The 27,500-nt window shown below is 45.7% G+C and overlaps 2 protein-coding genes and 1 pseudogene across 7 annotated transcripts in view; all 3 read left to right on the forward strand.

Moving 5' to 3' along the window:
* LOC147020694 (adenomatous polyposis coli protein-like) overlaps positions 1-10,219 on the forward strand; it is a 151,052-nt gene extending 140,833 nt beyond the window's left edge. For all 5 annotated transcript variants that reach the window (XM_085896240.1, XM_085896239.1, XM_085896238.1 and 2 more), the window contains 2 exons: positions 2,166-5,217; positions 5,472-10,219. In XM_085896240.1, the coding sequence (XP_085752366.1) occupies positions 2,166-5,217; positions 5,472-8,267 (5,848 nt within the window). In that variant the 3' untranslated portion in view covers positions 8,268-10,219. The remainder of the gene's footprint in view (positions 1-2,165; positions 5,218-5,471) is intronic.
* Positions 10,220-10,361: 142 nt separating this feature from the next.
* Positions 10,362-27,500, forward strand: part of LOC147020695 (uncharacterized) — a 28,393-nt gene continuing 11,254 nt past the window's right edge. For both annotated transcript variants that reach the window (XM_085896242.1, XM_085896243.1), the window contains exons 1-7: positions 10,362-11,369; positions 11,566-11,719; positions 12,250-12,301; positions 23,625-23,774; positions 23,912-24,124; positions 25,162-25,260; positions 25,510-25,608. In XM_085896242.1, the coding sequence (XP_085752368.1) occupies positions 25,233-25,260; positions 25,510-25,608 (127 nt within the window). In that variant the 5' untranslated portion in view covers positions 10,362-11,369; positions 11,566-11,719; positions 12,250-12,301; ... (1 more) ...; positions 23,912-24,124; positions 25,162-25,232. The remainder of the gene's footprint in view (positions 11,370-11,565; positions 11,720-12,249; positions 12,302-23,624; positions 23,775-23,911; positions 24,125-25,161; positions 25,261-25,509; positions 25,609-27,500) is intronic.
* Positions 17,879-21,875, forward strand: LOC147020696 (uncharacterized; annotated as a pseudogene).

The following is a 27,500-nucleotide window of genomic DNA, read 5'->3' on the forward strand; positions in this document are numbered from 1 at the left end:
CAGATGGCAGATGACCTTGGGCAAATGAGAGGGTGAATAGAACAGAGAGAGGGTGAGCAAGAGCAGAAGAGCAGGCTTTGAGGACACGTGGGCTGATGCCGTCTGGACCGGTTGCAGAATCTGACTCGAGGTTTGAAAGCAAGCTCTCCACCTTGTCAGAAGAAAAGGATACAGAGTCCAGGGACAGTTGGGTGCGACTGGGTAAAGTGGGTAGAGATAGTGATGGGTTTAGGACACAAGATTTAGCTGCAAACACCGAGTTTAGACATTCAGCTTTATCACGTGTGGAATCAGCAGTGCGGCCATTTGAGGTAAGGGAGGGGATGGAGGGGGAACATACACCAGAAACAGATTTGATTAAACGCCACCAGGATTTTGAGGAGGGAGAGAGGTTTGAGAGTTCAGACTTGAGATGAGATGAGACTCTTTCTCTCCCTCTCTCTTTCTCTATCTCTCCCTTCTTCTTTCTCTCCCTCTCTCTCTTTCTCTCCCTCTCTCTTTCTCTCTCTCTTTCTCTTTGTCTTTCTCTTTCTCTTTCTCTTTCTCTTTCTCTTTCTCTTTCTCTTTCTCTCTCTCTGCATGACAGTTAATAACTGTGTATAGACCGCTCTCATCCCCCCTTTCCACATTTACACAACATGTACACGTTGATCCAAACTTCTTCCCTCCTATCCCCCACTTCCATACCTATTGTATAAAATATGCAATGGAACTTTGTTTCCATGATGTAATACCACACTGCCAGAGAATTATATATATATATATATATATATATATATATATATATATATATATATATATATATATATATATATATATATATATATATATACATATCACCTTTCGGGTGTGTTTCTTTGTTTTTGTCATGTATGCACTCCTAAACCACTTGACGAAGTAAGTTAAAAAGTTGTGGTTATACTCTGGGTGTGCATGTACATTGTAAACAGATAACTTATCATTATGTAATGAAGCCTGGTGTTGAGCTTAACGGTTTAGGTAGCTGGTTTATGATCTTAGAATATCAAGTTTGAGCCCTTGTTGCGTCGTTCAATAACACCAGATGGGTTGACGCTGCCTGTCATCCTTCCAAGGTCGGCAAAATAAGCACCAGCTTACTGGTTACAGCCATAATGCAACCATCAGCCAAAGGCTGCATGCAAAATAATCATACAATGAACAGATTTAAACTTGAATACAAAAATAATAGTTATAGCAGTGAGCATGTACCAGATGTGGTAGTGAATACAACTGTAAGTACTGACTATAAATAAATAATCAGTTATTATATTGGAACTCGGCACAGGAGGCTTAATGGTTTGGGTGGTGGACTTTGGATCCTAGGGTCCTGAGTTCAAATCCCACTCAGCTGTTGAATTAATATCAGGTGGGGTTAACACGGCCTGTCATCCTTCCGAGATCGACAAAATGAGTGCCAGCATGCTGGTGTCCTGTGTCGGAGTGGCGACCCATCCAGGATTGTGTCCAACAGCCAAGGAGACTGCTTAGGCAGCACCAACGCTCTGCACGGACTATGGTCCCAATCTTCTCCTCCACAAGACCTCTCCTGGCCTTGCCTGATTTACAGGAGGTTTTGCACAACAAACATGCTCTACAGTCTACAATGTCTTAAAGTTAACACTCACTGCCTCCTCAGCATGTGTTTTGCAATATAATTTACTCTGACATTTTCACTCTTACAAAAGTAATGTACCTGCATGAACATACTGATAATACTATTATTTCCACAATCAAGCTCTGCCCCCCTCCCCTTTTCCACATAGCAATACATCATCTTCCTCCCCCTATTTGGTTACTTCGTGATTTCATTTTGCTGAGATTTTGCTGAGGGTGGGGGGGGGGGGGGGAGATCAGGAAGGGACTTTTAGGCAGAAATGTAAAAACAATTTAACGGAGAAAATTCATATGTATAATCACATGGCTTCAACTAGATTGCAATCCAAAAGTACAAAACTATGCCAATTAAGACACCATAGCTCTCCCGTATGCACCCTGCACACCCAGACACACATCCTTCCTCCTCTCCCCTTTACCCCACCCTGATGCATATGCAATGTTTTGATGGCTCCTACCACATGTTGACTTGTAATTCCATTACATCAAGCTAGACTGACCTCATTTTCACCTCTGTCCTGTTGATGCAGACAAATCCTTCGTGATCACAACTGTCTGCCTATTCTACTACAACATCTCAAGTCACACAGCCTCACCATTGTCAGCAATGCTTGTGGAACACTCTGGAACTTGTCTGCACGGAATGCCCGTGACCAGGAGACATTATGGGATCTGGGGGCAACTGCAATGCTTAAGAATCTGATTCACTCAAAGCACCGTATGATTGCCATGGGCAGTGCAGCAGCACTTCGAAACTTAATGGCAAACCGCCCGCCACGCTATCGGGACCTCGGTCTACTCTCACCTGATGCTGCAGCTCCGGGGCTGCACGTGAGGCGCCAACGTGCCCTTGAGGCTGAGCTGCAGGCTCAAGATCTGGCCGAGACCTTTGATAACCTCGACAACCTGAGCCCACGCTCGACTGCCGTACCCAGCACTCGTCCTAGGGCATTGGTTGCTGAGTGTGTGCTTGATGCCTCTGCCTGCCGTCGAAATGGTCTTAATGTTAGCCGAGCCGAAAGTACCATGGCATCTTTAGCTACAGTTTCTGCCCCTTCAGAACCTCCAAGACGTCCTCAACCAGCCTGGGAGGAATCACGGGGTTTGGGGGCTGAACTCCAACCTGCAGAATCGGGAATCAGAGGGTACTTACCATATAGTCGGACAGAGAGTGTCTGTAAAGAGGTGTCAGGTAGCGATTCCACAAGCTCGGGCAATAATGATGATGCTGTGCATCTTCAGTGTTATGGCAAGTACCCACCTGATTTGGCACGCAAAATTCACAGCGCCAACCACCTTGATGAGGCATGTGCTGATTCTGACACACCCATTAACTACAGCTTGAAATATTCAGATGAACAGCTAAACTCGGGCCGTCAGAGCCCTAGTCGATCACATGATGCTTGGTCTCATCCTGAAATGCCAGCAAGAGCTAAAGCCACTTCTTCAGAAACTCATGCAGCAAATGTGTCCAGCAATAATTTCACAAGTGGTGGCAGCAGTGGAGTTACTGCAGCAGCAAGTTCTTCAGGAGGTTTTAATACTGCTTTTGGCTTGCATGCATCTTGTCCTGATGACTACGAAGTTGATGACAAGCCAACCAATTATGGTCAGTGCTACTCAGAAGAGGAGGAGGAAGAAGAAGAGGAAGAAGAAGAAGAAGAAGAGGAAACAAATTTGACAGCAGATGATGAATCAGGTGTTGAAGCAGCATCAGATGAGAGATACTCCAGTGTCCAACGGCATGCTGAACCCATCGACTACAGTTTAAAGTTTTCGTCAGACTTCCCCACAATTTGTACTGATGACGCTGATGAGAGCAGAGACACTATTAGAGGTACAGTCAGTCTTTCTGACACACAAAGGACCAGAAGAGAGTCAAAAAGTTTTATTACACCTGCTCAACCAAAAGGTTTTGCAGTATCTGGTAGTGGAGTTGATAAGATACGTACATACTGTGTGGAAGGCACGCCAATCTGCTTCTCTCGTTGTAGCTCTTTGTCATCTTTAAGCAGCACAGAAGATGGTGAAAGGGCTGTTGCCTGCTCAACCATGCACAGAGATGATCGTGAACCAGATGAGGACAGTGCTGCCATGGACGAATCCATAGGGACAAGTGACACACAACGTTGCAAGATAGTAAGGCTGCGGGTTGAAGACAAAGGAGAGCTTGTTTCTGGTGCAAAATCTCCATCCAAGTCAGGAGCACAGACGCCAAAAAGCCCATTGGACCCATATGTGCAAGAGACTCCACTCGTGTTCAGTCGCTGCAGCTCCGTGAGCTCACTGGATAGCTTTGGGAACCCATCCATTGCCAGTTCGGTTGCTAGCGACCCTAACAGTGAGCTTGTAAGTGGGATTGTTAGTCCCAGTGAGTTACCTGACTCACCAGGCCGAAGTATGCCTCCAAGCAGGGCCAAGACCCCACCACCACCCCTGGAACATCGCCACCAACAACAATCACCACCACCACAAGAACAGCAGCACCAAGTACCACTGGTAGATTCTAATGCAGCAATGAAACAGATATCATTATCTGAGGTTAATCAGCGAGCAGGATTACAACCTGTAACTATTTCAGAGAAAGCTGCACCGGTGTGGGATCCAGTGGATCGACCTCCAGGAATGCTGGCAGCAAGAGATGGACTTTTACATTTTGCAACAGAGGCAACACCCGATGGGTTTTCCTGTGCCTCTAGTCTAAGTGGGCTGAGTATTGATGAGCCACCAATCAATAAAGACTCTGAGCTCTGGGCATCAGTATCATTGGCAGCAGTACAGGAGGAAAAAACTGGTGTTGTTGAAATGGGGTCGGATAGACGAGTGAATTTGTCCATGGAATCTCCAGCACAGTGTGTTGGCAGAAAATCTGAAGGTGACAAATCTGAGCTGCTTGAGGATTCTGACGATGATGCAGATATCTTGAAGGAATGTATCAATTCAGCCATGCCTACAAAATCATTAGCTTCCAAGACCAAGAAGGAAGGCGAGGGAGGCCAGAAATGTCCTACCACGCAGATTGGAGCAAAACGCGAAAGCCAGTTGCCGCTTTTCCGGCACAGAATTGACCGCCATACCACAGTGTCAGCTGGAGATGGCCTCACCCATGATACACCTCGCATCTACCATACGGAAGGCACAGCTTTCTCTGCTGCCACATCACTAAGCGATCTTACTATTGACTCTTCTACTGATGAGCCTGGTGGGTTGCATAACATGGGACGGGCAGGCACACGTCACAGTGAAGGTGATATCCTAGCTGAGTGCATTAGTGCTGCGATGCCCAAGGGTCGGAGCCAGCGGCCACACCGTGTACATCGCATCATGGTTCAAGCTCAGCAATCTTCAGACAGTGGCCGCCCGAGACAACAGCAGCACTTTGTGCCCAGCCGTTTGCCCAAGCCGTGTCGAGAGTCTTTTGATGCGTCGGGGAAATCGAGTGCAACGGGACGGCCCGCAGCAGGCTTTGCAGCTGATTCTCCACATCACTTTACACCTATCGAAGGCACACCATATTGTTTTTCACGTAATGATTCATTAAGCTCTCTGGACTTTGATGACGACGATGGAGATTTGTCCAAGGTGAGTTAATTGTTTGTCATTGATTTCATCGTCACACCTTGTTTAAATGTTATATTAGAACAGCTTAATTATTCCTGGGTCGGGACAGTTCAGTTTTGTTAATGGAATCCAGGTCATTGTAAAATTACTTTGAAGAGCATCAGTTAATTAATCTTCACAGTTGTAATTTGTACAGTAATTAATTTTGCAACCCAATCATGGTTTATAGTTATTCACCAGCCCACTGTCTCCTCTTCTTGTTTTTTCCCTCTTAGGCCAAAGAGGAGTTAAAGAAGGATTGGCGACACTTACCCAGGAAACCTTCTCAAGATGATTATGGAAAACGACTTGCAACTACTCGTTTAGGCAAGAACAATAAATTAACAAATGCAGATGTTTTGCAGAAGATACGGGTTGCAGATCGGGCACAAGGCCAACCAGTGTTGTGTTCAGGAGATGTTCCACGAGGGAAATCGTGCTCTGACTCACTTCAACAGACAGAGTCAACTACAGAAGAACGATTGCGAAGCTTCGCTGTTGAAGACACACCCGTGTGTTTCTCCCGTAACTCATCTCTCAGTTCATTGAGTGACATTGACCGAGATGACAATGGGAATGCAGGTGGTAGTGCAGTGACTCGGTCTGAAGGACCGGCCTCTGTTGCACAGCAGCGACGGACGGCATTGCAGGCCAGGGGAAAGGCAGGGGACACATCTCGTGCTTACCGAGTTGAGGGCACACCAGCATGCTTTTCACGTAATTCATCACTCAGCTCATTAAGTGTAGAATCTGAAGATGATCTTTTACAGGAGTGCATTTCATCAGCCATGCCACAGAAAAGAAGGACTAATGGGAGAATGGGAGCTCGTGTTGAGCAACGGGTGGCTGTTGACCACTCTGGTAGAAGAGCAGTATCTATGGATAAGGAAGGGAATGCAGCTGAATTCAGAGCAGAAAATGTTGCTTCCCCAGAATCTGAAAGCTTTGATTGGAAAGCTATTCAAGAGGGAGCAAACTCGATTGTATCAAGCTTGCATCAGGCAGCAGCTGCTGCTGCAGCTGCAGCAATAGAGACGCCAGGAAGTCTCTCACGCCAGGCCTCATCTGACTCTGATTCTATTCTTTCCCTCGTCTCTGGCCTATCTCTTGGTTCCCCATTGCATGCGATAGCTGATCGTGAAGATTCCACATCACCTACCCTTCAGAATTCCACACCTCGTGGTCCACGGATATCCAAAGACAAAGTGCCAAAGGCTAGTTTGGAAGCACCCAAGGCAGTATGTGGTGGGAAAAAGGTTTATCGTAGTGGTATTACGGGGAAAGCCAGGCCAAATGTTGATTCACAGACCCAGGTGTCTCAGTCTCTCTCAGCTTCTGTTGCAATTCGAGGACGTGCCAACACTCCTTCCCCTGCCCTTAGAAACTCATCAGCAAACACGAGTGCAGCACCAAAGAAAGGACTCTTTAAGCCTCAGGCTACATCTGGCCCAAGTGGCTTAACACGAGCTAAGGTAAGTGGAGTTTTGCGTGGGAACAGCACTGGCAGTGTGAATCGATCTATAAGTGCCCCTGCAAGAACTGATGGAGCTTCTCTCATAAAACCGAGCTCGAGTGGTAGGGGTGCCATTACAGTAGCGAACAATATGCGAGTTCAGCGATCTGCAGCCCGCTCTCCAGCTCCATTATCGGGTCGTATGTCAGCATCACCAGCCTCCACTCCAGGTGCAAGTCGCCTCTCTGCATCACCTGCTCGCAATTCCTTCCCCTCAGGACTGAGGCGAGCCTCAGCAACTGGCAGTCGTAATGGAGGCTCCTCACCAAGTGCACCATCCTCACGATCTTCTAGTTCATCAAATCTTGCATGTCTTACAAGTAGCAATGGTGGAACAAACTTAGCATATGCCCGTCCTACTTTCACCAACAGAACCCGAACATCAACTGGGGGAAGTAAATTGGGAGCAGGAAATAGTGGCGGAGTGAGGACCACAAAAGGAAGTTCATTGAAACGTACAGAACTGACACAAGCAGCTTCAACTAGATCAAGTGAGAGCGAATCTGAGCATGCAGAGAAACCAGTGTCACTTGTACGCCAATCCACCTTTGTGAAGGAAGCACCGAGTCCTGACTTGCGTGATGCTCTCAAAGCATCATCTGCCTCTTGCGAGTCGGTGTCTGGCAACAGGGGAGGGCATAAACACATGGAAAACAGTCAGGATATATTTGGGTTAATGGCATCGGGATTCCGGTCCCGTTCTCGTAGCCCAGGTCATGTCGCGTCTGGTCGTAATGGCACTTGGAAGCGGGAAGGCGGTAGTAGGCCAAGCTCGTCACTTCCTCGTGTGGGAACATGGCATCGTGCTGGAAGCTCTTCATCCATTTTGTCTGCATCTTCAGAATCTTCAGACAAGACACGGGGGGGCGTATGCGGGGGTGGCAGTGAAGGCGGCACTGACCCCCCTGTCATTAGCAAAGCTATTCCGCCAAAAGAACTGAAGCAGCCGCATGGACCCTCTGCAGCAGATAGCAGTGCAATGTTGGTAAAGACAGTAAAAGATGGAAACCATGGGCCAACCCCTCCGTCTTCACTTTGTGGACTTTGGAGGAAAACGTCTGATCCAGCAGAGACTCAGGAGCATTTAGTGGAACCCCCAATGGCACCAGCAGTGTCAAAAACAGAGGATGTGTGGGTGCGCATTGAGGACTGTCCAATCAATAGCCCACGCTCTGGGAAGCTTGAAGAGGGTGATGACAAAGCACCTGCATTTTCTCCCGCTGCAACTCCTGATAATGAAATGGTCTCAACCGAGCGGACCACACCACTGAGTTCTGCCAATTCAAGCAAGCACAGCTCTCCAGGTGGCAGCACAACAGTGTCGGCTCGTGTGACTCCTTTCAATTACACACCCAGCCCGCAGCGGAGGGGTGCATCTGAACCGAGCACTGCACGGCCATCACAGATCCCCACGCCTGTCCCAAACAAGAGGCGTGACCCGAGCAAGACCATAACCAGCCCTGAAGCAGCCGAAGATGCTAAAGTTCACTCGGGTTCATTTTTGGTCACGTCTGTTTGAAAATGCAAATTTGAAGTTTGTGGCCAGTGACACCAGGATCGTTTTCAAAGGTCGTTTCGACGTGTGCTCCTGAACATTGTAAATTCTGTATTTTTCCAGTCTTCTGTTAGAAGCTCACATCGTTTGCAAGGCATTCTGACATTCTCACCACCATGGGAATTGAAGACCCCAATGCAACTTAGGCCTTAAGTATCACCATCTGGTCAGTACATTTTGTCACTTTGTTGCCATTGTTCTGCACTTGTATGAACTTTGACGTTTATACAAAACTGATGACGACTGTGGCTAATGGCAACAAGAAGTGCACGAACTTGGATCATGTTTGTTTTTGTAAAGCATCTTTTGAGTCATTTGTGCAAAACGTCTAACTTGCCACATGCTCAGTCACGTATTGTGTTTGCTTTTGCATTTAAACTGGCAAGATTGCATTTTGCAATGCTTCCGCCATCAGGGTAAGATAAGACTCCAAGACCCAGATCTCAGTCGAGACGAGGAGGAATCATAAGAAACAATAGGAGAGGGCTCTGTAAAGATATCATTTGCCAACTTGCACAGACATCATTGACGCTCTGTGCTGATTGGTCCTTAATGTCATTTATTATTTTTTTCTTAATGTGTATCCTTACCTACAAAAGGAAAGAAGAAACTTTCACTAATTCTTATACACTACCTGAAACTTGTTTTTTGAGGCCACGTATCTGCCACGTGCTGGTAGAGCAGGCACCTTGTTGTGCTTATGTTTGCTGCCATCTACGTCATCACGTACGTCTGTGCGGCCGTTCCCTGCCACATCTTCGACTGTGATTCGCAATCATCGCATGCTCCTGCTTTTGTACCCACAAAACGACTCAACGCAAAGTACTTGGAATGGCAATAAGTTCTCAACCAGCTGAATCCGTTGTTCCTGAGACGCCATTTCCTGTGTGTTCAACGGAGCACACATATTGTGGTTGTGTGGATCCAGAAGGTAAATTCAGGAATCTGCCTTAACATTTTATCCCCACTGGACACAATTAAAAGCAACGGTTTTATGAACACTCTGCACTGACCTTCAGCAACCTGATACGTTTTATTTATCTTTTCATAGGCTATTAACCAACAAAGACATTTCAAAGTGTGATTACAAAACTGTGACCCTTGCAGCTCTAGGTTGTTGGCCTTGCTGTAATCATTCTGCATCGTTCATCCGATGATGTTGCAGACTAACGGAACAATTGTAGACCTGCTGAACTCGACGTTTATCACATCAGCAGAGAGCAATGCATTTTGTTCATAAAGTAAATGACACTGACGTTCAAGTGTAAATAATGTATACTTTGTGCATTTTTGTTTAATTCTAATTGGGTACAACACTGCAAGTTACGAGCTTGGGGAAGCGCTCGTTAAAGCCATAGTTTTTTTTTCTTTTTTTTTTGCTGGTGCGTCGGACAACCATGTTGTTCCACCTTACACTTCGTCCTTCTCCTGGAGACACCGGATCCAGTCCTTCTTGCTCCATCGATCAGCAATCGTTTTAGTTTCCTTACTTGAGCGTGCCCCATTGTAGGTGGTACCATGAAGCTTCGCAAGGTCTGTGTCCTCACTTTGGGCACCGCATTCTTCCTAATATCCAATCCTCTCACGTCTGCTGCTCGCCATGGAATTAAATTATTAGAACCGTGTTCCACGTTTGCGTATAACTATCCCCTTCCAATCTATCACTCCATTCATTCTGCCTGCCTGCCCACAACCATGCTGCTTTGCTGTGCTTTGCCGTGCCGCGAACCCATCAACCGTGCTGTGAGATGCTCACTAGCCAAGTCGCTCCCGCCTGTTCCCGATCATGTGACTACTTGTTTTTCTTTTATTTCTTCTCGGTTTGTCTTTTATATGAGCTGTATTTCAGTCCCCCTATTGCAAGGTAATGTTATTAATGTACATGAGCTTGTTCGAAATAAATTGTTATAACCAGGCTGATGTGTACTGTGCAGTGCTTGGATTTTATTGTTCATGGTTCTCATTATACTAATCATGCATGAGTGTGCGGCTCCTCCGGAGTGACGAGACAATTTTTGGTCAACTTTCTTTGCTCCAAGTTTTTATTTTTATGCCTTTGCTCAAGAAGTCGCCAAAGGCATTATGTTTTCGGGTTGTCCATCCGTCCTTGATAGGTTTTTGTTACCACGATAACTTGAGAACAGTTAAAGGGATCAAAGTCAATCTTGGTACAAGTATGTATAATGATGGAAAGATTAACTAATTAGATGATGGGGTCAAGAGGTCAAAGGTAAAAATTCTGTTACCGTGCCAACCTGTGAACCAGCGATGGAATTTTGACCAAACTTTGTATAAGTATATATTATGAGGCAAAGAAGAACTGATTAGATTTTCGCATCAAGAGGTCAAATGTTTGAGGTCAGGTAAAAATGTGATACTTGAGAGCAGCTGAAGGGATTTAAATCAAAATTGGTACAAGTATGTGTAATGATCTGGATGGAGGAATATCGGTCGACGTTGAAGAGTGCCGTTCGAGTTTTAACAATTTTCTTTGTCCATTATTTATTGATGAAAATGTGCTTCATTTTGAATTGCAAGGACAATGGTAGGAAATGGACAAGAACCTTGGTTCAGAGCATCATACGAGCCCTCTGTTTAGCTGAGAATGCGAAGCAGGCCAACGAAAAATCAATTTCACAACATGAGAGATGTTTGATCCTTCATTGACTATTTTGTAGTACATATATAAGCCAGCTGAGGGTGCCCTCATGTTGCTCATTCATCAGGTGTTGGGTTGGCAGGATAGCTTAGACCTAGAGGTATGCATACTCACCTTTGAGCCGTCTACCCTGGGTTCGAATCCTGACTTGCCTATAAACTTCCACGCTGGTGCTTTGCAGGCATGGCAAAGCATCAATGTGTGCGCCGTCCATTGGACGGACGTTAAACTGGATGTCCCGTCTGTTGACATTAGTGGACGTTGAAGATCCCGCAGTGTCCTTCATCAAGAGTTGGCTGTTCCTAAGTTCCTGCCCTAACCTATAGGGGCACTGCATCAGCCGCATAACCGCACTTCCCAGCAATGATGCAACCGGCAGCCACAGGCTGCATTCAAAATTAATTGAGGTTGGTATCCCCATATTTCCATGACCCTGATTGTGTAATTTTGCTCTCCAATGGTGACTGCTAAATCCAGGGAAATATATATGTCATGCTGGTGTAAACCCAGTGGGGTGTTTCGGTGTTTGTATTTCCTGATTTGATTTCACCCGTATCACGGTTACCTTGTGCAAAGCAAAATGTTTTCCACACCACCTCCCAGGGTCTCCTGCACAAGAAGCTGTTATTCGACAATGACAGTAATTCAACCTTCATCGCTGATACTGCATTAGATAACCATTCCACAACATCCCCATATCTTCCTGCTGCTCAATCCTAACTTTATCTTGTGAAGGACGACAGGACACCCTGTGAAGGTTTCTGCTTCTTTTTTGTTTTACATGTGTGTATTATGTAGATTGTTTTGAATCTACAAGTGTGGCATTCAAACAAAAATACTTCTCTTCCTATTCCTGTGCAGATGCACGAAGTCTTGCTGTTGGGTAGTGCCGTTGTACCCACCCATGTATAGTGTTGTGCGAGGAGGGTTGAGATAAAGGAAGAGTGGACCATAAAGATACTTTTCCCTCTATGGTCCGGCTCACGTCCCACAGCTGACACTGCTTATAAGAGGGCCACCCAGGACATTGAGATAGTGACTATAATTACTCCAGGGTTAATTTTTTACAGATAACTAGAATAACAAATGGTCTTCACTTTTTGCTGGATCTAAATTGTCTATTTGGGGTGTTTCGCATCAACACGACCCGACTATTTCCGTTTTGGAACTGGAAGTGCACATGAAGCGACCCAGAAATATTGCCATTTCCTTTATACATTATTGATTGTCCTGCTGACTGAACGATTGAATGACTTTTTTTTTCTTTCCATGTGATCGAATCCAAAGAAGGAGGATCTCCACAGCCCTTATGCCGGGAACTCTGGAGAATCCATCGCTGGTGAGAAATGTTGAACCGCCTGACTGGTTTTGGCAAGTGCAGTGTTTGTTACTCGGTGTTGGATGGGGCTGATTCGCACATCTGCATGCAATATGTAATTGTGTCTGCGGCTAGCGAAGGAGACTGGGAATCATCTGGACCGGTGTTATGTGTGTATGATGCATCTGGTCATGCTCCGCACTAATGATCGGGTACATTCCTGTTGTTAAATCGGCACAGAGAATGGACTGCGGAATGGCCGATGACCTGAAAACCCACAGGGATTGTGCTTCGATGGGACATGATCAGCCCATGTCACTGATTTACTGGCTGGACTTTTTCATTGCCTTGTTCAATTGTAGTTTCGTACAATATTATTGCTCAATGATTTTGTGTTACTTGTCGATTTGGCTGCTGTTACAGTAAATATTAATTGTGGCTTCCTCCTTTGACAATTCCTCCTTAAATAAAGCTTCCTCCCTGATGTCAGGTCAGGCCAGATTAGATATGTGACTTGCTACAGGTATCATGTTAACTTGTACTAACCTGCTCCATGGTCGGGTTGAACTCAGATGACAGATGGGTTGATGACTAAACCATCTCCCCCACCAGGTTTGTTTTGGTGAGTAGGGTGTTTGGATATGGACACCCAGCAGGATTAAAAACAAAACCTGTCAAAGGGCGGAGGAGCTCCTTGTGAGCCAATGGCCATCCATATCTAGTGCCCAACTGTGTCTGCGGATGTCCTCCTGCAGTTGGGTTACTTCTTATTAGGAGGTTGGTGGCAGGATTTGCACTCCGGCCACCGTAAAAGCCTTCATTCCGCAAAACACAAAAACGCAAAGAAATCTGAAAACCCACTCCGTGGCAGTACCTCCTGTGCAGCTTCCCTTCACAAGGCAGCTCACTGGATGACGGGATTGGGGCAAAGCCTTCAGGACCCCCAATCTTTGATGATAGGAGGGAAACCACAGGGTAACATTCCTGGGTCAGATTGCGAGAGAGTGTGTCGGAGTGGTGCTGAGGTGTCGTTCACCAGACGGCGGTCTGCTTGGGTTAACCAGAGGCGGTCCCTTCGGGTGGGTGCCTGGAATGTCCTATCCCTAAGAGAGGATGATCACCTGTCTCTGTTATCATCTGAGCTCAAGCATTTGGACAGCGTTATTGCAGCACTGTCTGAGGTTCGGACACCGGATTGCGGCGAGATCATGGTGGGTGGTTACACCTACTATTGGTCTGGATGCTCTGATGGTTACCACACCCAAGGAGTCGCTGTAGCTGTGTCCAATAAGCTGACTCCAATGATAATTGAGGCAACACCGGTCAACGACCGTATTACGAGACTAAGGATTTGCCACTCCTTAAGTGTCATTTCCCTGGTCTCTGTTTATGCTCCAACTGAGGCAAGTGATCTCACCGTGAAGGATGCATTCTACGCCACGCTCGAGTCTGTGGTTGATCAGTGCCCCAGGCGGGATACTCTTCTCGTCTTGGGGGATTTCAATGCATCAACTGGAACTGATAGGGATGGTTATATGAGACATGTGTTGGTCCCCATGTGTCAGGAACTGTGAACCTGAATAGCACTAAGTTCCTTGACTTTGCAAGAAGTCATGGACTTAGGGTGGCTGGTTCATGGTTTCAGCACCCACAAGCTCATTGCTGGACTTGGTATTCCAACGCTGGCGGTGTGGCAAAGGAGATTGACCATGTCTTCGTTGATGGTCGCTGGAGGATGATCCAGAACAGCAGGATCTCCCGGAGTGCTCAGTTCATCAATACTGACCACCGGCTTGTTGTAACAACTCTGAAGTTGTACCATCCCAGCCTAGCCTGGATGTTGGCATGCTCAAGGATGAGAGGGTAGCTGAGGAGTTTGCGAACAAGCTGAGTGGAGATTTTGGGGGTCTGGGTGCTTTGGGAGGTCCTCAAGAGTTATGGAGTGCCTACAAGACCACCATCCTTGATGTTGCCGGTGAATGTCTTGGAACTCACCGTTGGGCAAAGAATAATTTTGTCTCAAGGGACACTGGATACCATTGACCAGAGTCGTAAGGCCAGGCTAAATGGCAGAGCTGAGCTGTTCAGGGAGCTGAGGCGTAAAACTGTACGTGCGCTAAGGGTGGACAAGGAGGCCTATGTGCGATGAATCTGTGTGGGGGTAGAGCATCACCTGTGGTCAAGTGATTCTCGTCCTGCTTACAGGGGAATTCGCACATTGCGTTCATCCAAGCCCATCCCTTCGTGTGTGCAGTGAGAGCAGAGGGTCGTAGGCTCTTGACAGAAGAGTCTGAAATGAAGGCCCGCTGGGCCGGTTACTTTGAGCGGTTGTACCAGGCTGATCCACCAGCTGTCGAGTTGGACGTCAGGGTTGTGACAATCTCTGTTGCTGACCCTCCAATCAACTGTGGTCCACCTTCGCTTGTGGAACACAGGCTGCGGTGAACCGGTTGAAACGGGGTAAAGCTCCAGGGATCTGTGGCATCCATGCTGAACTTCTCAAGGCTGGTGGAAATGCTGCACTCGTGTTGTTGCATGCAGTTCTGTGCTCTGCCTGGAACACAGGCATCATCCCAACTGACTGAAAGAGGGGCCTTGTTGTCCCTCTCTGGAAAGGGAAGGGTGATCGCCAAGACTGCAACAACTACCGAGGGGTGATGCTGCTCTCAGTGCGGGCAAGGTCTTTGCTCGGATAATTCTTGATAGGGTTCGCCACCATCTGCTTGAGCACCAGCATCCAGAGCAGTCAGGCTTTACACCAAAGAGGTCAACGATTGACCGTATCCTTGCTCTTCGGGTCCTCACTGAATGCAGACGAGAGTTTCGGCAGGGGCTGCTTGCAGCCTATGTTGATCTCTGTAAAGCGTTCGATTCAGTGAATCGGGATGTCCTCTGGAGGATTCTTGGTCTTCGTGGGGTGCCACCAAAACTGATCGATCTGATATCTGAACTCTACTCTGGTACTGAGAGTGCTGTGAGATGTGGTGGTACCATCTCTGACTTATTTCCATTTGATACTGGAGTTTGTCAGGGGTGTGTCCTGGCCCCCACACTTTTCAGCACTTGTATGGACTGGATTCTAGGGAGGATGTCGGAGAGATCAAGTTGCGGTGCGTCATTTGGGAATGTCAAGATCTCAGACCTTGACTTTGCAGATGATGCAGTCATCTTTGCGGAGACTTTAGTCATCCTCTTGGGGGCCCTCGAGGTGCTGAATGAGGAGTCGGAGCCGTTGGGATTACGGGTTTCTTGGGTCAAAACTAAGATCCAGGCTTTCGGTGACATCTTGGATGCTGCTGTCCTGTCTGTGTCTGTTTGTGGTGAGGATGTTGAGGTCGTGGATAGATTCACTTACCTTGGCAGTGATATTCATGTCTCTGCTGGCTGCGAGTCAGAGGTCAATAGACGTCTGGGTCGGGCCTGGGGAGTCATGGATTCACTGGATCATGGGGTGTGGGGCTGCCGGTACCTGTACGGGAGGACGAAAGTCTGAGTCTTCAGGTCCTTGGTACTTCCAGTCTTGCTCTATGGGTGCGAGACTTGGACTCTGACCAAGGATCTGAGACGGAGACTTAATTCCTTTGGTACCAGGTCTCTTCGGAGAATCCTTGGCTATCGCTGGTCGGATTTTGTGTCCAACGAGCGGTTGCTGAGAGAGACTCGGATGAGATTTGTTACCTGCATAGTCCGTGAGCGTCAGTTGCGGCTGTATGGACATGTGGCTCGTTTTCCTGACTCTGATCCTGCTCACCAGATTCTCTCAGCGAGGGAGTCTCATGAGTGGAGGAGGCCAGTGGGTCGACCACGTGCCTCATGGTTGCAACAGGTTGACCATCATCTCAAGGAGATGGGGATGGGCCTGGCATCTGCCTGGGGGATGGCCAGACGGAGGCCCCTGGAGTACCGGCGGAAAGTGGACGCAGCGACGTGCTGTTCTGGCACATGCTCCCATACCTGACCTGACCTGACCTGTCAGAGGGATCAAGCTGCGGTGCATCGTTTGGGAATGTCAAGATCTCTGACCTTGACTTCGCAGATGATGCAGTCATCTTTGCGCAGACTTTAGATATCCTTTTGGGGTCCCTCGAGGTGCCGAATGAGGAGTCTGAGCCGCTGGGATTACGGGTTTCCTGGGTCAAAACTAAGATCCAGACTTTCAATGACATCTTGGATGCTGCTTTCCTGTCTGTGGTGAGGATGTTGAGGTCGTGGAGAGATTCACTTACCTCGGCAGTAAGATATTCGGTCTCTGCTGAATATCTGCTCGTCAGTTGCGGCTGTATGGACATGTGGCTCGTTTTCCTGACGCTGATCCTGCTCATCAGATTCTCTCAACGAGGGAGATCTCACTTTGCACAGGCCAATCGGTGTAACCAAACCTGACTTACATGCTCCGTTAGTGGGTGATCATCCAATCAGAAAAAGTGTTGCTTCACCTCTGGCCTAGCAACTAATATCCAGTCTTGGCTGGTGTGTCTGGGCACTCAAGTCGGGTGGTGTCGCTGTTCAAAGGCACAGATGTCTGCCATTGGCCGATCAACCATGCTACTCTCCAATCAGTCGCCTCAGCTGGCTTTGTAGTTAATTTAAGGTCACGTGTAGCCTAACCAAACATTTAATTTCACTCGGTCTGCGTGATATAAATTATAATTTTCCAATATTCCTCAATTATCCCGAACCACTGATTATACCCCTTAATAAACAAAAATCATATATTCAAAACATTAACCAAGGCATCATTCACATGGCCAGAGTCATCCTGTAACACTAACATTGCAACAATAAGAACATCCTCATTATCCCATTTATAGCGATTGCACATTGTGTTTTACAATACTCAGGGTGTAACGGTTCGATTGTCCCTTCTGAGTATGGGAGGTCGGTGGTTCGAACCGACTCCGGCCGAATCCTACCGAACACTTTAAAATGGTGCATGCTGCTTCCTTGCTTGGTGCTCATCATTGAAAAAGGACAGATCACAGACGAACAACCATAGGTTGGTAGTAATAGCTCAGGCTTTGATGGGCATAACGGCCTCCTGTGTCAAAGTTCTTCATAAGGAAACTCATTAATATTGCAGGAGTCACCACTGAGAAAATCTTCGCCCGTCACCTTGCTGTTGTCACCTCAACCATTTACGTTTCTCCATAGTACATGGGTGATCTTAAGTTTTTATCCTATTTCATGTACCCACTGAGTCCAATGTCAAAGCTTACTGAGCAAGCCCTGAAACAGAAGCTTTGCGCATGGCAGGAACAGCTCAAGTAGATCCTGCAGCAAGTCCATTTGAAGGCATTAGAATAGGCTTACGCAATTGTTAGGCCGTGGTGTACGTCAAGTGGCAGAGGTTGATGGACCGAAAAGTCGTCCTGCATCGGAGTTGCTTGCTTATCCTTGTGATTTTTTTTTTTGAGTACCTGGAAGATCTACGGTCGACGCTTCCTGCTCTGCAGCTGCTGTCCTGTTGTTACCCACACGTGTGTGTCGAGTGAAGGAGCAAAAGGCTGTTCTGCATTTGCGTAAAACCACTGCCTTTCATCCTGCAGCGAATTCACAGACTTTCACATTTACACACGTGGACCTTTTCAAACTCGGATTATGTTAAGAATTTGCCCAGGGCTTGGATCACAGCAGGATCTCTCCATGGTCAGTGTCCTGAAACCCGCCCGTACTCCGGCCTGCCTTTGTGATCGTTTTGCAAGTGAAAGTGCGACTCCTTTTAAAGTGGAATGAATGAAGTAAAAAAAATTCATTTGTTTTTGGATTGTGACCTGATAAGTCCCATGATAAAGCAATGTAAACTGAGGTATTGTCAAAGTGAAAGTTTCAAGCACGTCCAGCCCTAGCTATAGACGTCAATGTAATGTAGATTGTGCACTGTGCCAATCATCCACCCAGGGCCAGACTTCATTCCGTACTCATGTTGAATCAAATCCATCTCCACCGGCTTGCAGGTAAAAGCATCAAGCATTTATACCTCCTCCATCTCGCTTCCTTCCTTCCTCCAATGCAGGAACATCCGAATTGTTTTCCAGCCCCCCCCCTCCCCTGACCTCCCCTCCCGCCTTCCTTTCCTCACCACGGCCAAAACAGGAGCAGCACTGTCTTCCCAACATTTTATTCCCTCTCCAAATGCATCTGCTTCAATCATCTCACATGGATGCTCTTCCGGCGCTTGGCAAAGACCTCAAGCAATGGGGCTTCGCTTTGCACCGTGTGTGATTCTAGATTGGAACAATGATGGAACCAACAGCGAACTGATATGAATGGCGATGAAAAAGTTCTCAAAAGACAATGAGCCATAAATTTAAGTTATTTTAACTGGATTTTGTGTAGTTTAATGATAGATATATATATATATATATATATATATATATATATATATATATATATATATATATATATATATATATATATATATATATATATATATATATATATATATATATATATATATATGTATGTATGTGTGTGTATATATATATATATATATATATATATATATATATATATATATATATGTATGTATGTATGTGTATATATATGTATGTATGTATGTGTATATATATATATGTATATATGTATATATATATATATATATATATATATATATATATATATATACACACACACATACTGTTGGTTCTTTAATTAACTGCTTGTTTGTACACTGTGCAGCTCTATTTAAACTACAGTGTGAACATTTCGAACATGAATAATGGCCTAATGGGATTGCTTATCACTGTATTTTAAAAGCCTGGTTCGCATACTGTTTCGAGTATACTCCGACTCCAATCAAGATGGTCCACTCTTCAAACGATCATTGTCAATGAAGGACCATCAGCATATGATTGGTTGTGATGTTTGCTTCCAGTCAAGGGAAGGTCACATGAAAGTGTATTTGATTGAGCTGGTGTTGTACAGGGCCTTACTTGTTGGCTGGACTGAAACTTTAACATGGTTATTCATTACCATTAGGGGTCCATTCTTCTGTCGCTCATGCTTTGTCATGGGCATCCAGCCTTGTGAACACAGGAATGAAACATGTTGTATACAGGTGGTTTTGAATATCTGGACCACCCATTCTTTTGTGTCTAGTCCGGACCTGGCTTTGCCGACACTATTATCTGTTTTGTTAATCTGAAGCCACTTCCTGTATGGAAGCAGGCTTCTGGCCAAAAGTAGGGTTTTCCAAGCATAGGTTTTTATGATAAACAATGCACATTGAATGTTGTATTTTGAAGAAGGGAAGAATTGGTGCAGGGATATTGACGATTGTTCAAAACTCTACCCTGCGATAAACAAGTCAGTAAAAGTTGATATCCTGTGATACACCAATTGGTAAGCCCTCGTATGGGATAGAAGATTGTGCATCTGCTGCACCATCTGTATTGTGAGGTTAATTCAGTACAATCAGTAATTCTTCCCAGTATTATAACAGCTGCTGCTTTTCTATGTCCAAGAGTGACTTTCGTGGTGCGGCCTGTACTGTCTGTATACTATGGATGACATCCAAAGCAAAGTAAGGTTACCGGGGGGGGGGGGGTCTTGTGTCCCCAACTTAAGGCCAGCACCTCGAGGGAATGGGAATAAGAGGAGTTGGTGTGTTTGTATGGGGAGTTCATGGTGGTTCACAGGTAGTAAAAGGTAGTTCTCGGCATCGTGATCAATCAGATGTCACGTGCTGCCCGCAAGTAAACCAAATAATTTAATCAAAGATGACAGGTGACCAGCCATGCGAGATAATATTCAGTATCGGGGTAAGTGTTTGTTTTACAGACCATTTAAAGATTGGATGATATGGGTGGTAAAGGTGTTTAACAAACTTCCAACTGTTTAACTGTGTTCAGTTGATAATTGGTGTTGTTTGCACTGTTTGTACCAAACCTTGTTCACCATTTGTGATATGCAGTGATGAAGCCTCTTGTGTTCTGAGGTGTACAATTGAACAAAGAGCAGAGTTGTGGACCAAGTGGTGAGAGCCCTCGAGCTTGTGCTGCCTTTTCCAGTTCCTCACTTGTCACATGTTCAGTTGGAATCAAGTCATCATTTCGAGGTTCGACTCGATGACTTTTGTTTCGGGAAATTGTTCACGGCGGTTTAATGTCGAAGCATCAGGATTGGCATCTCAATGCGTTGCATCCATCCTTTCCCCTTATGGCGAAGTACTGGAATGATTGCTCCTGGGATGGACAGCGAACGTCACGACGCACCTCTTGTTGTCATGCCAGCGAGCGAGACGGGCACTCGTTTTGGAGAGGTGCGAACAATGCGTGGAAACTGTATTATGAAACAAACATTCCATTTGTTGCTCCGCCACGTGAGAACATTGCAAAGGGGGCGTTTTTCCACCGAGATCTTTTCTGTTCGACTTTGGAAGATGGGAGAGGCAGAGCATTGTGGGAAGTGCAGGAAGCAGACAGAGGGCGCTCCGCGTCGTCTGTCTTTTCACACGCGGTCCCATTGTGGTCCGCTTCCCATGCGGGTTTATTTGTAGGTTCGGAGCCAGGTGGGATAAGAGTGCCCTGAAGACCCAAGCGTAAACACCGACACGAACGTTATCTCCTGTCGTCCACACACGCACAATGGATTCTTGTTCTCTGCGGTGTGCTCAGGAACCTCCATAATAGTGCTCCACTTGTCCAAGAAGAAAAGGGCCGCAGAACAAGACTTGTTTACGGAAGATCACCCAACTGAAAATTTTTGCCCAGTATAAAGATGTTAAATTCTTCACATTTTGTGCAAGACTTGTTTAGGAAACAATTCGCCGTACACAAATAGTCTGCTTTATGATGTCAGCAATATTTGTGGCGTACCTTCTCCAAAGATTGAAAGTAAAGGATTGTTAACAATACGACGCTTTGTGTGGATATGACTGTTTGGAAGATCTGTTTGAAAAGAAGAAGAAAAAAAACACCATTAAAAATGAGGAATTTGGTGTTATTTCCTTACTGGTGATCAAAGACGTGTGGAAGATTGTAATAAGGATTTGTGCTGAAAACTAGATTAAAATGCCTCATTTAGGCCTTGCATGATAGTGTCCTTGTCACCGGGTTATCTGGTCTTATCTGGGATGTTTGCATTGCTCGGTAATTCTGTCGTATCGATGGGCTGTTTCATTAACCCTGTCTCACTGGGCTCAAGGGAAGTGGTGACCTGTGACCTCGACAAACCAAGCCTGACAGTGCAAACGGGGCTGGAGGCATTCGGCCCTAACCCTCCGTCTTTTGTGTGCACCCCCCCCCCCACCAAGAACTCCGAGAGGGCTTTTGGGAGGGGGTGTTCAGTCGCCTGGTTTTCAGGTCTGTGAACGGTTGTGCGGTGCAGCCACTGTTTGAAGATACGAATGCTGTTTGGCTTGTTGTGGACTAATTCAAGAAAAAAATTATGGAGTTTTGTGTGTAATCGAAACAATACAATTAAACCGGAGTCGATGGTTACGGGCTGTGGTTAGAGGGATCTCTCTGAGTCTGGGAGGTCGGTGGTTCGAACCGCCTCCGAGTCCTACCAAAGACTTTTAAAATAGTACCTGCTGCTTCCTTGCTTGACATTCAGCATTTAAAATGGATAAGAGCACACACAAACAACCATAGGTTGGTAGCTATTGCACCAGCTTTGATGGGCCAAATGGCCTTCTCCTTTTGTTGAAGTCCCTTGCAAGGTAACATGTGTATGTATATATATATATATATATATATATATATATATATATATATATATATATATATGTATAATGTTTGGCTAAATCAGTATCCTTAAATATTTATTATAGTTGGATTATGTTGTAAAATAATTTCAAACAACCTTCAGAAAAATGATGGTTTATTTGTTCGATGACGTGTTGGTATCCTCATCGGGAAGCCACCTGATGCTTGATGAACAAAGTTGACTCGGAAATCGTTTTGGCCAAAAAAAAAGCAAACAAGAGGCAACACAGAAGTTGTCTGACATGTTGAAGATGAATGCGTCTCAGGATGGACCTCCCCTGGGCCTTTGTTCACCTCGAGTTACGCATATGCCAGCATGGAGCACGACTGTTTGTTTTTCCTCCATTTTATTCTAAAATCTCAAGAGACGTCTGATCAACACACTGACCATATCGATGCCGTGGAGTATGCTCGTCTCCGTTTATAGAGTAAATCAAGAAAGTTATACTTTATAATGATAGCTTCTTCATATTTATTGGATACAGCTATTTCAACGAAAAACATCACAATTGCTCGCTCACCAAATTGGCTCCCACCACAGAAGATCACAAACCACGGTACAATGGCGATTGTTGTCATGGAGAAGAATCTGCAAGAAACTAGAATGGAAAGATAAGGAAATGGATTGGCACAACAGTTATCGTTGAATACGTACAAAGCATTGTACCAGTGGGAACAAAAAACTCAGAACAAATGTGTTCTTTACAGCTCTTCCGGTTTCTCCATGTCTTCAGCACAAGTGTATCCTATCTATGATACATGGCCATGAATGCACACAACAATGTCAGATTTCAGAAGCTATAAGCAATGTCAAGCCTGGTTTGTACTTCCATGGGAGACCTCCATAGAGATGGCATCTACCCTTGGTTGGGTTGTCATGTGCTCCCCCTGTTGTGAACATTCACTGAAGATTCACATATACAGGTATTTACAGAGAAAAGCTGGGGGGGGGGGAGGTGATGGGGGCGCATTACTCAAAAATGATATGAATAATGTAATCCACATTCAATAATGTAAAGTTATATAAATAGTGCTTTTCCATGAGCTTTGCTCTTGTAGAGAAAGGAAAATGGTGTTGAAGACTGTTATGTCATTGGCAAGCAGGCTCAATCAAGGATCGTCCATGGATGCAGATTGGTGACCTTAGAATACCAAGAAGAATATTGGTCTCAGTAGACTACCTTTGGAACTGCTCACCAACCTTGTTGTTGGCAAATGGAAGTGACCGAGGAACTTGTGGACAAACGAATGTATGACCTAGCTCATGATTTTAATAAATGCATGATATACGGTAGCTTCATTAAAAAGGGAAATAAGACGTCCATACCGACAGAGAAATTACCGTACTTTAACTCCATGAATTTGCATTTTTTGCTCGATGGTGTATTTTTCACATTAGGATGTAAAATTAAATATACGGTAGTTGTCACATGTTATACTTTGTCGGTTTCTGAAGTTTCTCTCTTGCTTTGCTTTAATCCTGCAGCCTCCACCAGTTGATGTTGATTTTTATGAATAACTTGATAATGAACACTCTAATGCTGCAAGAAATGTGGCCTAACAGCTTTCCATTCGGCTCGCTGGTCATGGAAAAGGGCTTGGTAACACTGAGGTTAACTGCCTTCAATCTGTTTCAGTTTTGGAGGAGATCACAATGTCGGTCTGCAATTATCATTTAGCGGTTGCTCTGAGGCTATGGAAGGTCATTCCTTTTTCCATTGCATCACGATATCCAGGAGGTGGCATCGAAGGATATCCTGAACGACCACCATCTGCTTATCTATAAGGTAAGTATATAGCTCATTAAAGTCTCAGATGAAGTAGTGATGGTCTTCTTCATGTGCAGTATTATAAAATCTCAATCAACTACTCTAGTTTCCATGACTTTGGAACAGCTCTGGCATCATCACCATCTCTTTTACAGGTTCATGCGTCTTTACAGGAGCACGCAGGTTGATGTATTTAAATTTACGAAAGGCCGTCTGGCTATCATAAACATTTCTACAGTTTACGGCAATGCTGATAATGGAGTAGACACGTGTTTGAGAGAGTGATCACGAGAGCGAACCAACCCTCGTCCATTTGGTACTGCAAACCGAAGAGAAACTTCAATCCCTACCCAGGAACCAACATGCAGGTGTGTCAATAAACTCAACTTGGTGGAGCTTTTTGTGGTATTGCTGACAAAAATTCTTAAATCCCCCTGTTAAAGGCCAATGCTAACAATTTGAAGCATAAAGACCCTGTTGCTTTCCAGAATGGACAAGATATGACAGAAAGGCTTTTGAGGTGTGCAAATGTCCATGGTTTTTCACTTTTGTTTTGATCATTCAGTGGAAATATTTTTCTGTTGTTAATTTTGAATGGGACGGGGGGGGGGGGGTGGAGTTTCTTATTCATTTGAATTTATTTTCCATGAATGAATATTTCATGCCTCTATACCCATGTGATTAATATGATATTTTGGCAACAATGGATAGGCATCCAGCTGTAGTGGCTAATCACAATTGAGCTTCAACAGAAGCCCCTGGAGCTAGCAGCTGGAGACCTTTTTGAGGACCTATCCCCCCTCTCCCCTCCTTTCTTGTATACAGAATTTAGGCTCATGGAAGAGCTGGAACACTGAATCGATCAGGATGCAACAAAACAAAAGGAAGTGAAGAAAAAAATGATGCAGTCCATGGCACTGCAATCTTCCATTTACTAAATCGTGGCTGTTTGTCACCATTCCACACTAACCACACACACACACACACACACACACACACACACACACACACACACACACACACACACACACACACACACACACACACACACACACACACACACACACACACACACACACACACACACACACACACACACACACACACACACACACACACACACACACACACACACACACACACACACACACACACACACACACACACACACACACACACACACACACACACACACACACACACACACACACACACACACACACACACACACACACACACACACACATACACACACACACACACACACATTGAAAAAAATTCCCCCTCAAAAAGATGAACTGCTGTCGCTGATGATTCACGAACAAGTGATGAAACAGGTCCGGCAGTGGAGGGGGTGTCTAACATCGGGGTTCTCATGGTGGACTATTTGTGAATGTCTTTACAGCTGTGGAGGAACTCTGGGAACGGTTTGAAACAGCAAAGCGCCTACCTTGGGTCGTCCTTCATGGTTGCTTTATGCATTTTTCTTCAGCTGGAAGAGCATGTGAGGAGTCTATACATACACACACACACACACACACACACACACACACACACACACACACACACACACACACACACACACACACACACACACACACACACACACACACACACTGAAAAAAATTCCCCCTCAAAAAGATGAACTGCTGTCGCTGATGATTCACGAAGAAGTGATGAAACAGGTCCGGCAGTGGAGGGGGTGTGTAACATCGGGGTTCTCATGGTGGACTATTTGTGAATGTCTTTACAGCTGTGGAGGAACTCTGGGAACGATTTGAAACAGCAAAGCGCTTACCTTGGGTCGTCCTTCATGGTTGTTTTATGCAGTTTTCTTCAGCTGGAAGAGCATGTGAGGAGTCTACACACAGACACACACACACACACACACACACACACACACACACACACACACACACACACACACACACACACACACACACACACACACACACACACACACGACACACCTCCTCACTTATGGGGAGCATCGCCGCGGATTATGTACGACACGGTAAAACCGAATAATTCGCACAGAACCACCACCCGTCTGCCACCCAGTCAATTGTTCCTGCTAATGCAAACAATTCAACCAGAAGGCACGTGATGTGATTTTTGTGGGAAAATTGAAACGTGTGGAGTTTGATGAGCACTCCACCTTCTCCAATGTATATAGACCTTCACCAAAGTGTCACCTCCAACTGGGAGGCCTTGGCCTGGTTACTCTGTCAAACGGACAAAGATAACATGGTCACCATCAATTAAACATCAAGCGGAGCCACCTATCTGGATTTTGGGCTTGTTTGACCTCATCAGAATGGCATGCCGATAAATATCGAGCCAATGCTGACCACATTCGTCATTTAAACATCAGATGCACCTCCTGACTGTTAGGGTGAGCATCGCTATGATTATGTTTCACACGGTAAAAACCCCATTCCATGTGAGTACCTCCTGTGCAGCTGCCCCCCGCAAGGTAGCTCACCAGATGACAGGATTGGGGCAAAGCCTTCGGTACCCCCACTCTTTGATGAGAGGAGGAAAACCATGGGGTAACCTTCCAAGGTCAGATTGTGGTCAAGTGTGTCGTGGTGGTGCTGAGGTGTCATCCACAAGACGGCTGTCTCCTTGGGTAAGCCCGAGGCAATCCCTTCAGGTGGGTGACTGGAATGCCCTATCCCTAAGAGATAATGATAACCTGTCTGTCATCATCTCAGCTTAAGCTTTTGAACGTCAGTATTGCAGCACTCTGAGGTTTGGAGACTGCATAGTGGTGAGGTCATGGTGGGTGGTTACACCTACTATTGATGTGGTTGCTTTAATGGTTACCATGCCCAAGGAGTTGCTGTGGCTGTGTCCATTAAGCTCACTCCAATGATAATTGAGGTAACTCCAGTCAACGAGCGTATTATGAGACCAAGGATTCGTCACTGCTGAGGTGTCATTTCCCTGGTCTCTGTTTATGCTCCGACTGAGGCGAGTGATCTCATCATGAAGGATGCATTCTATGCCACGCTCAAGTCTGTGGTTGATCAGTGTCCCAGGCGAGATACTCTTCTCGTCTTGGGGGATTTCAATGCATCGACTGGAACTGATAGGGATGGTTACGAGACATGTGTTGGTCCACTTGGGTCTGGAACTGTGAACCAGAATAGCACTACATTTTTTGACTTTGCAGGAAGACATGGACTTAGGGTGTTTGGTTCATGGTTTCAGTGCCCATAGGCTCATCACTGGATTTAGTATTCCAATGCTGGTGGTGTGGCAAAGGATCTTGACCGTGTGCTCGTTGATGGTCAATTGAGGATGATCCGGAACTGCAGGGTCTACCAGAATGCTCAGTTCCTGAATGCCAACCACAGATTTGTGGTCACAACTCTGAAGTTGCAAATTAAATCTGTTAAAATGGTTCCATCCCAGCCTCTGCTGTATGTTGGCAAGCTCAAAGATGAGAGGGTAGTTGAGGAGTTTGCGAAAGGTAGAGTGGGTATTTTGGGGGTCTCTGTGCTTTGGGGAGTCCGGAAGAGTTGTGGTGTGCCTTCAAGATCACCTTGATGTTGCCGGTGGATGTCTTGGAACTCACCGTCGGGAAAAGAAGAATTTTGTCTCTCAAGGGTTAGCTGGATACCATTGACCAGAGTTGCAGGGCCAGGCTTAATGACAGAGTGAAGCTGTTCAGGGAATTTAGGCAGAAAACTGAATGTGCATTAAGAGTGGACTGGGAGGCCTATGTATGAGGAATCT

This window comes from Eptatretus burgeri, chromosome 9 (assembly GCF_056783735.1).
Source record: "Eptatretus burgeri isolate ZD-2024b chromosome 9, Ebu_testis_v1, whole genome shotgun sequence".
Taxonomy (NCBI): Eukaryota; Metazoa; Chordata; class Myxini; order Myxiniformes; family Myxinidae; genus Eptatretus; species Eptatretus burgeri.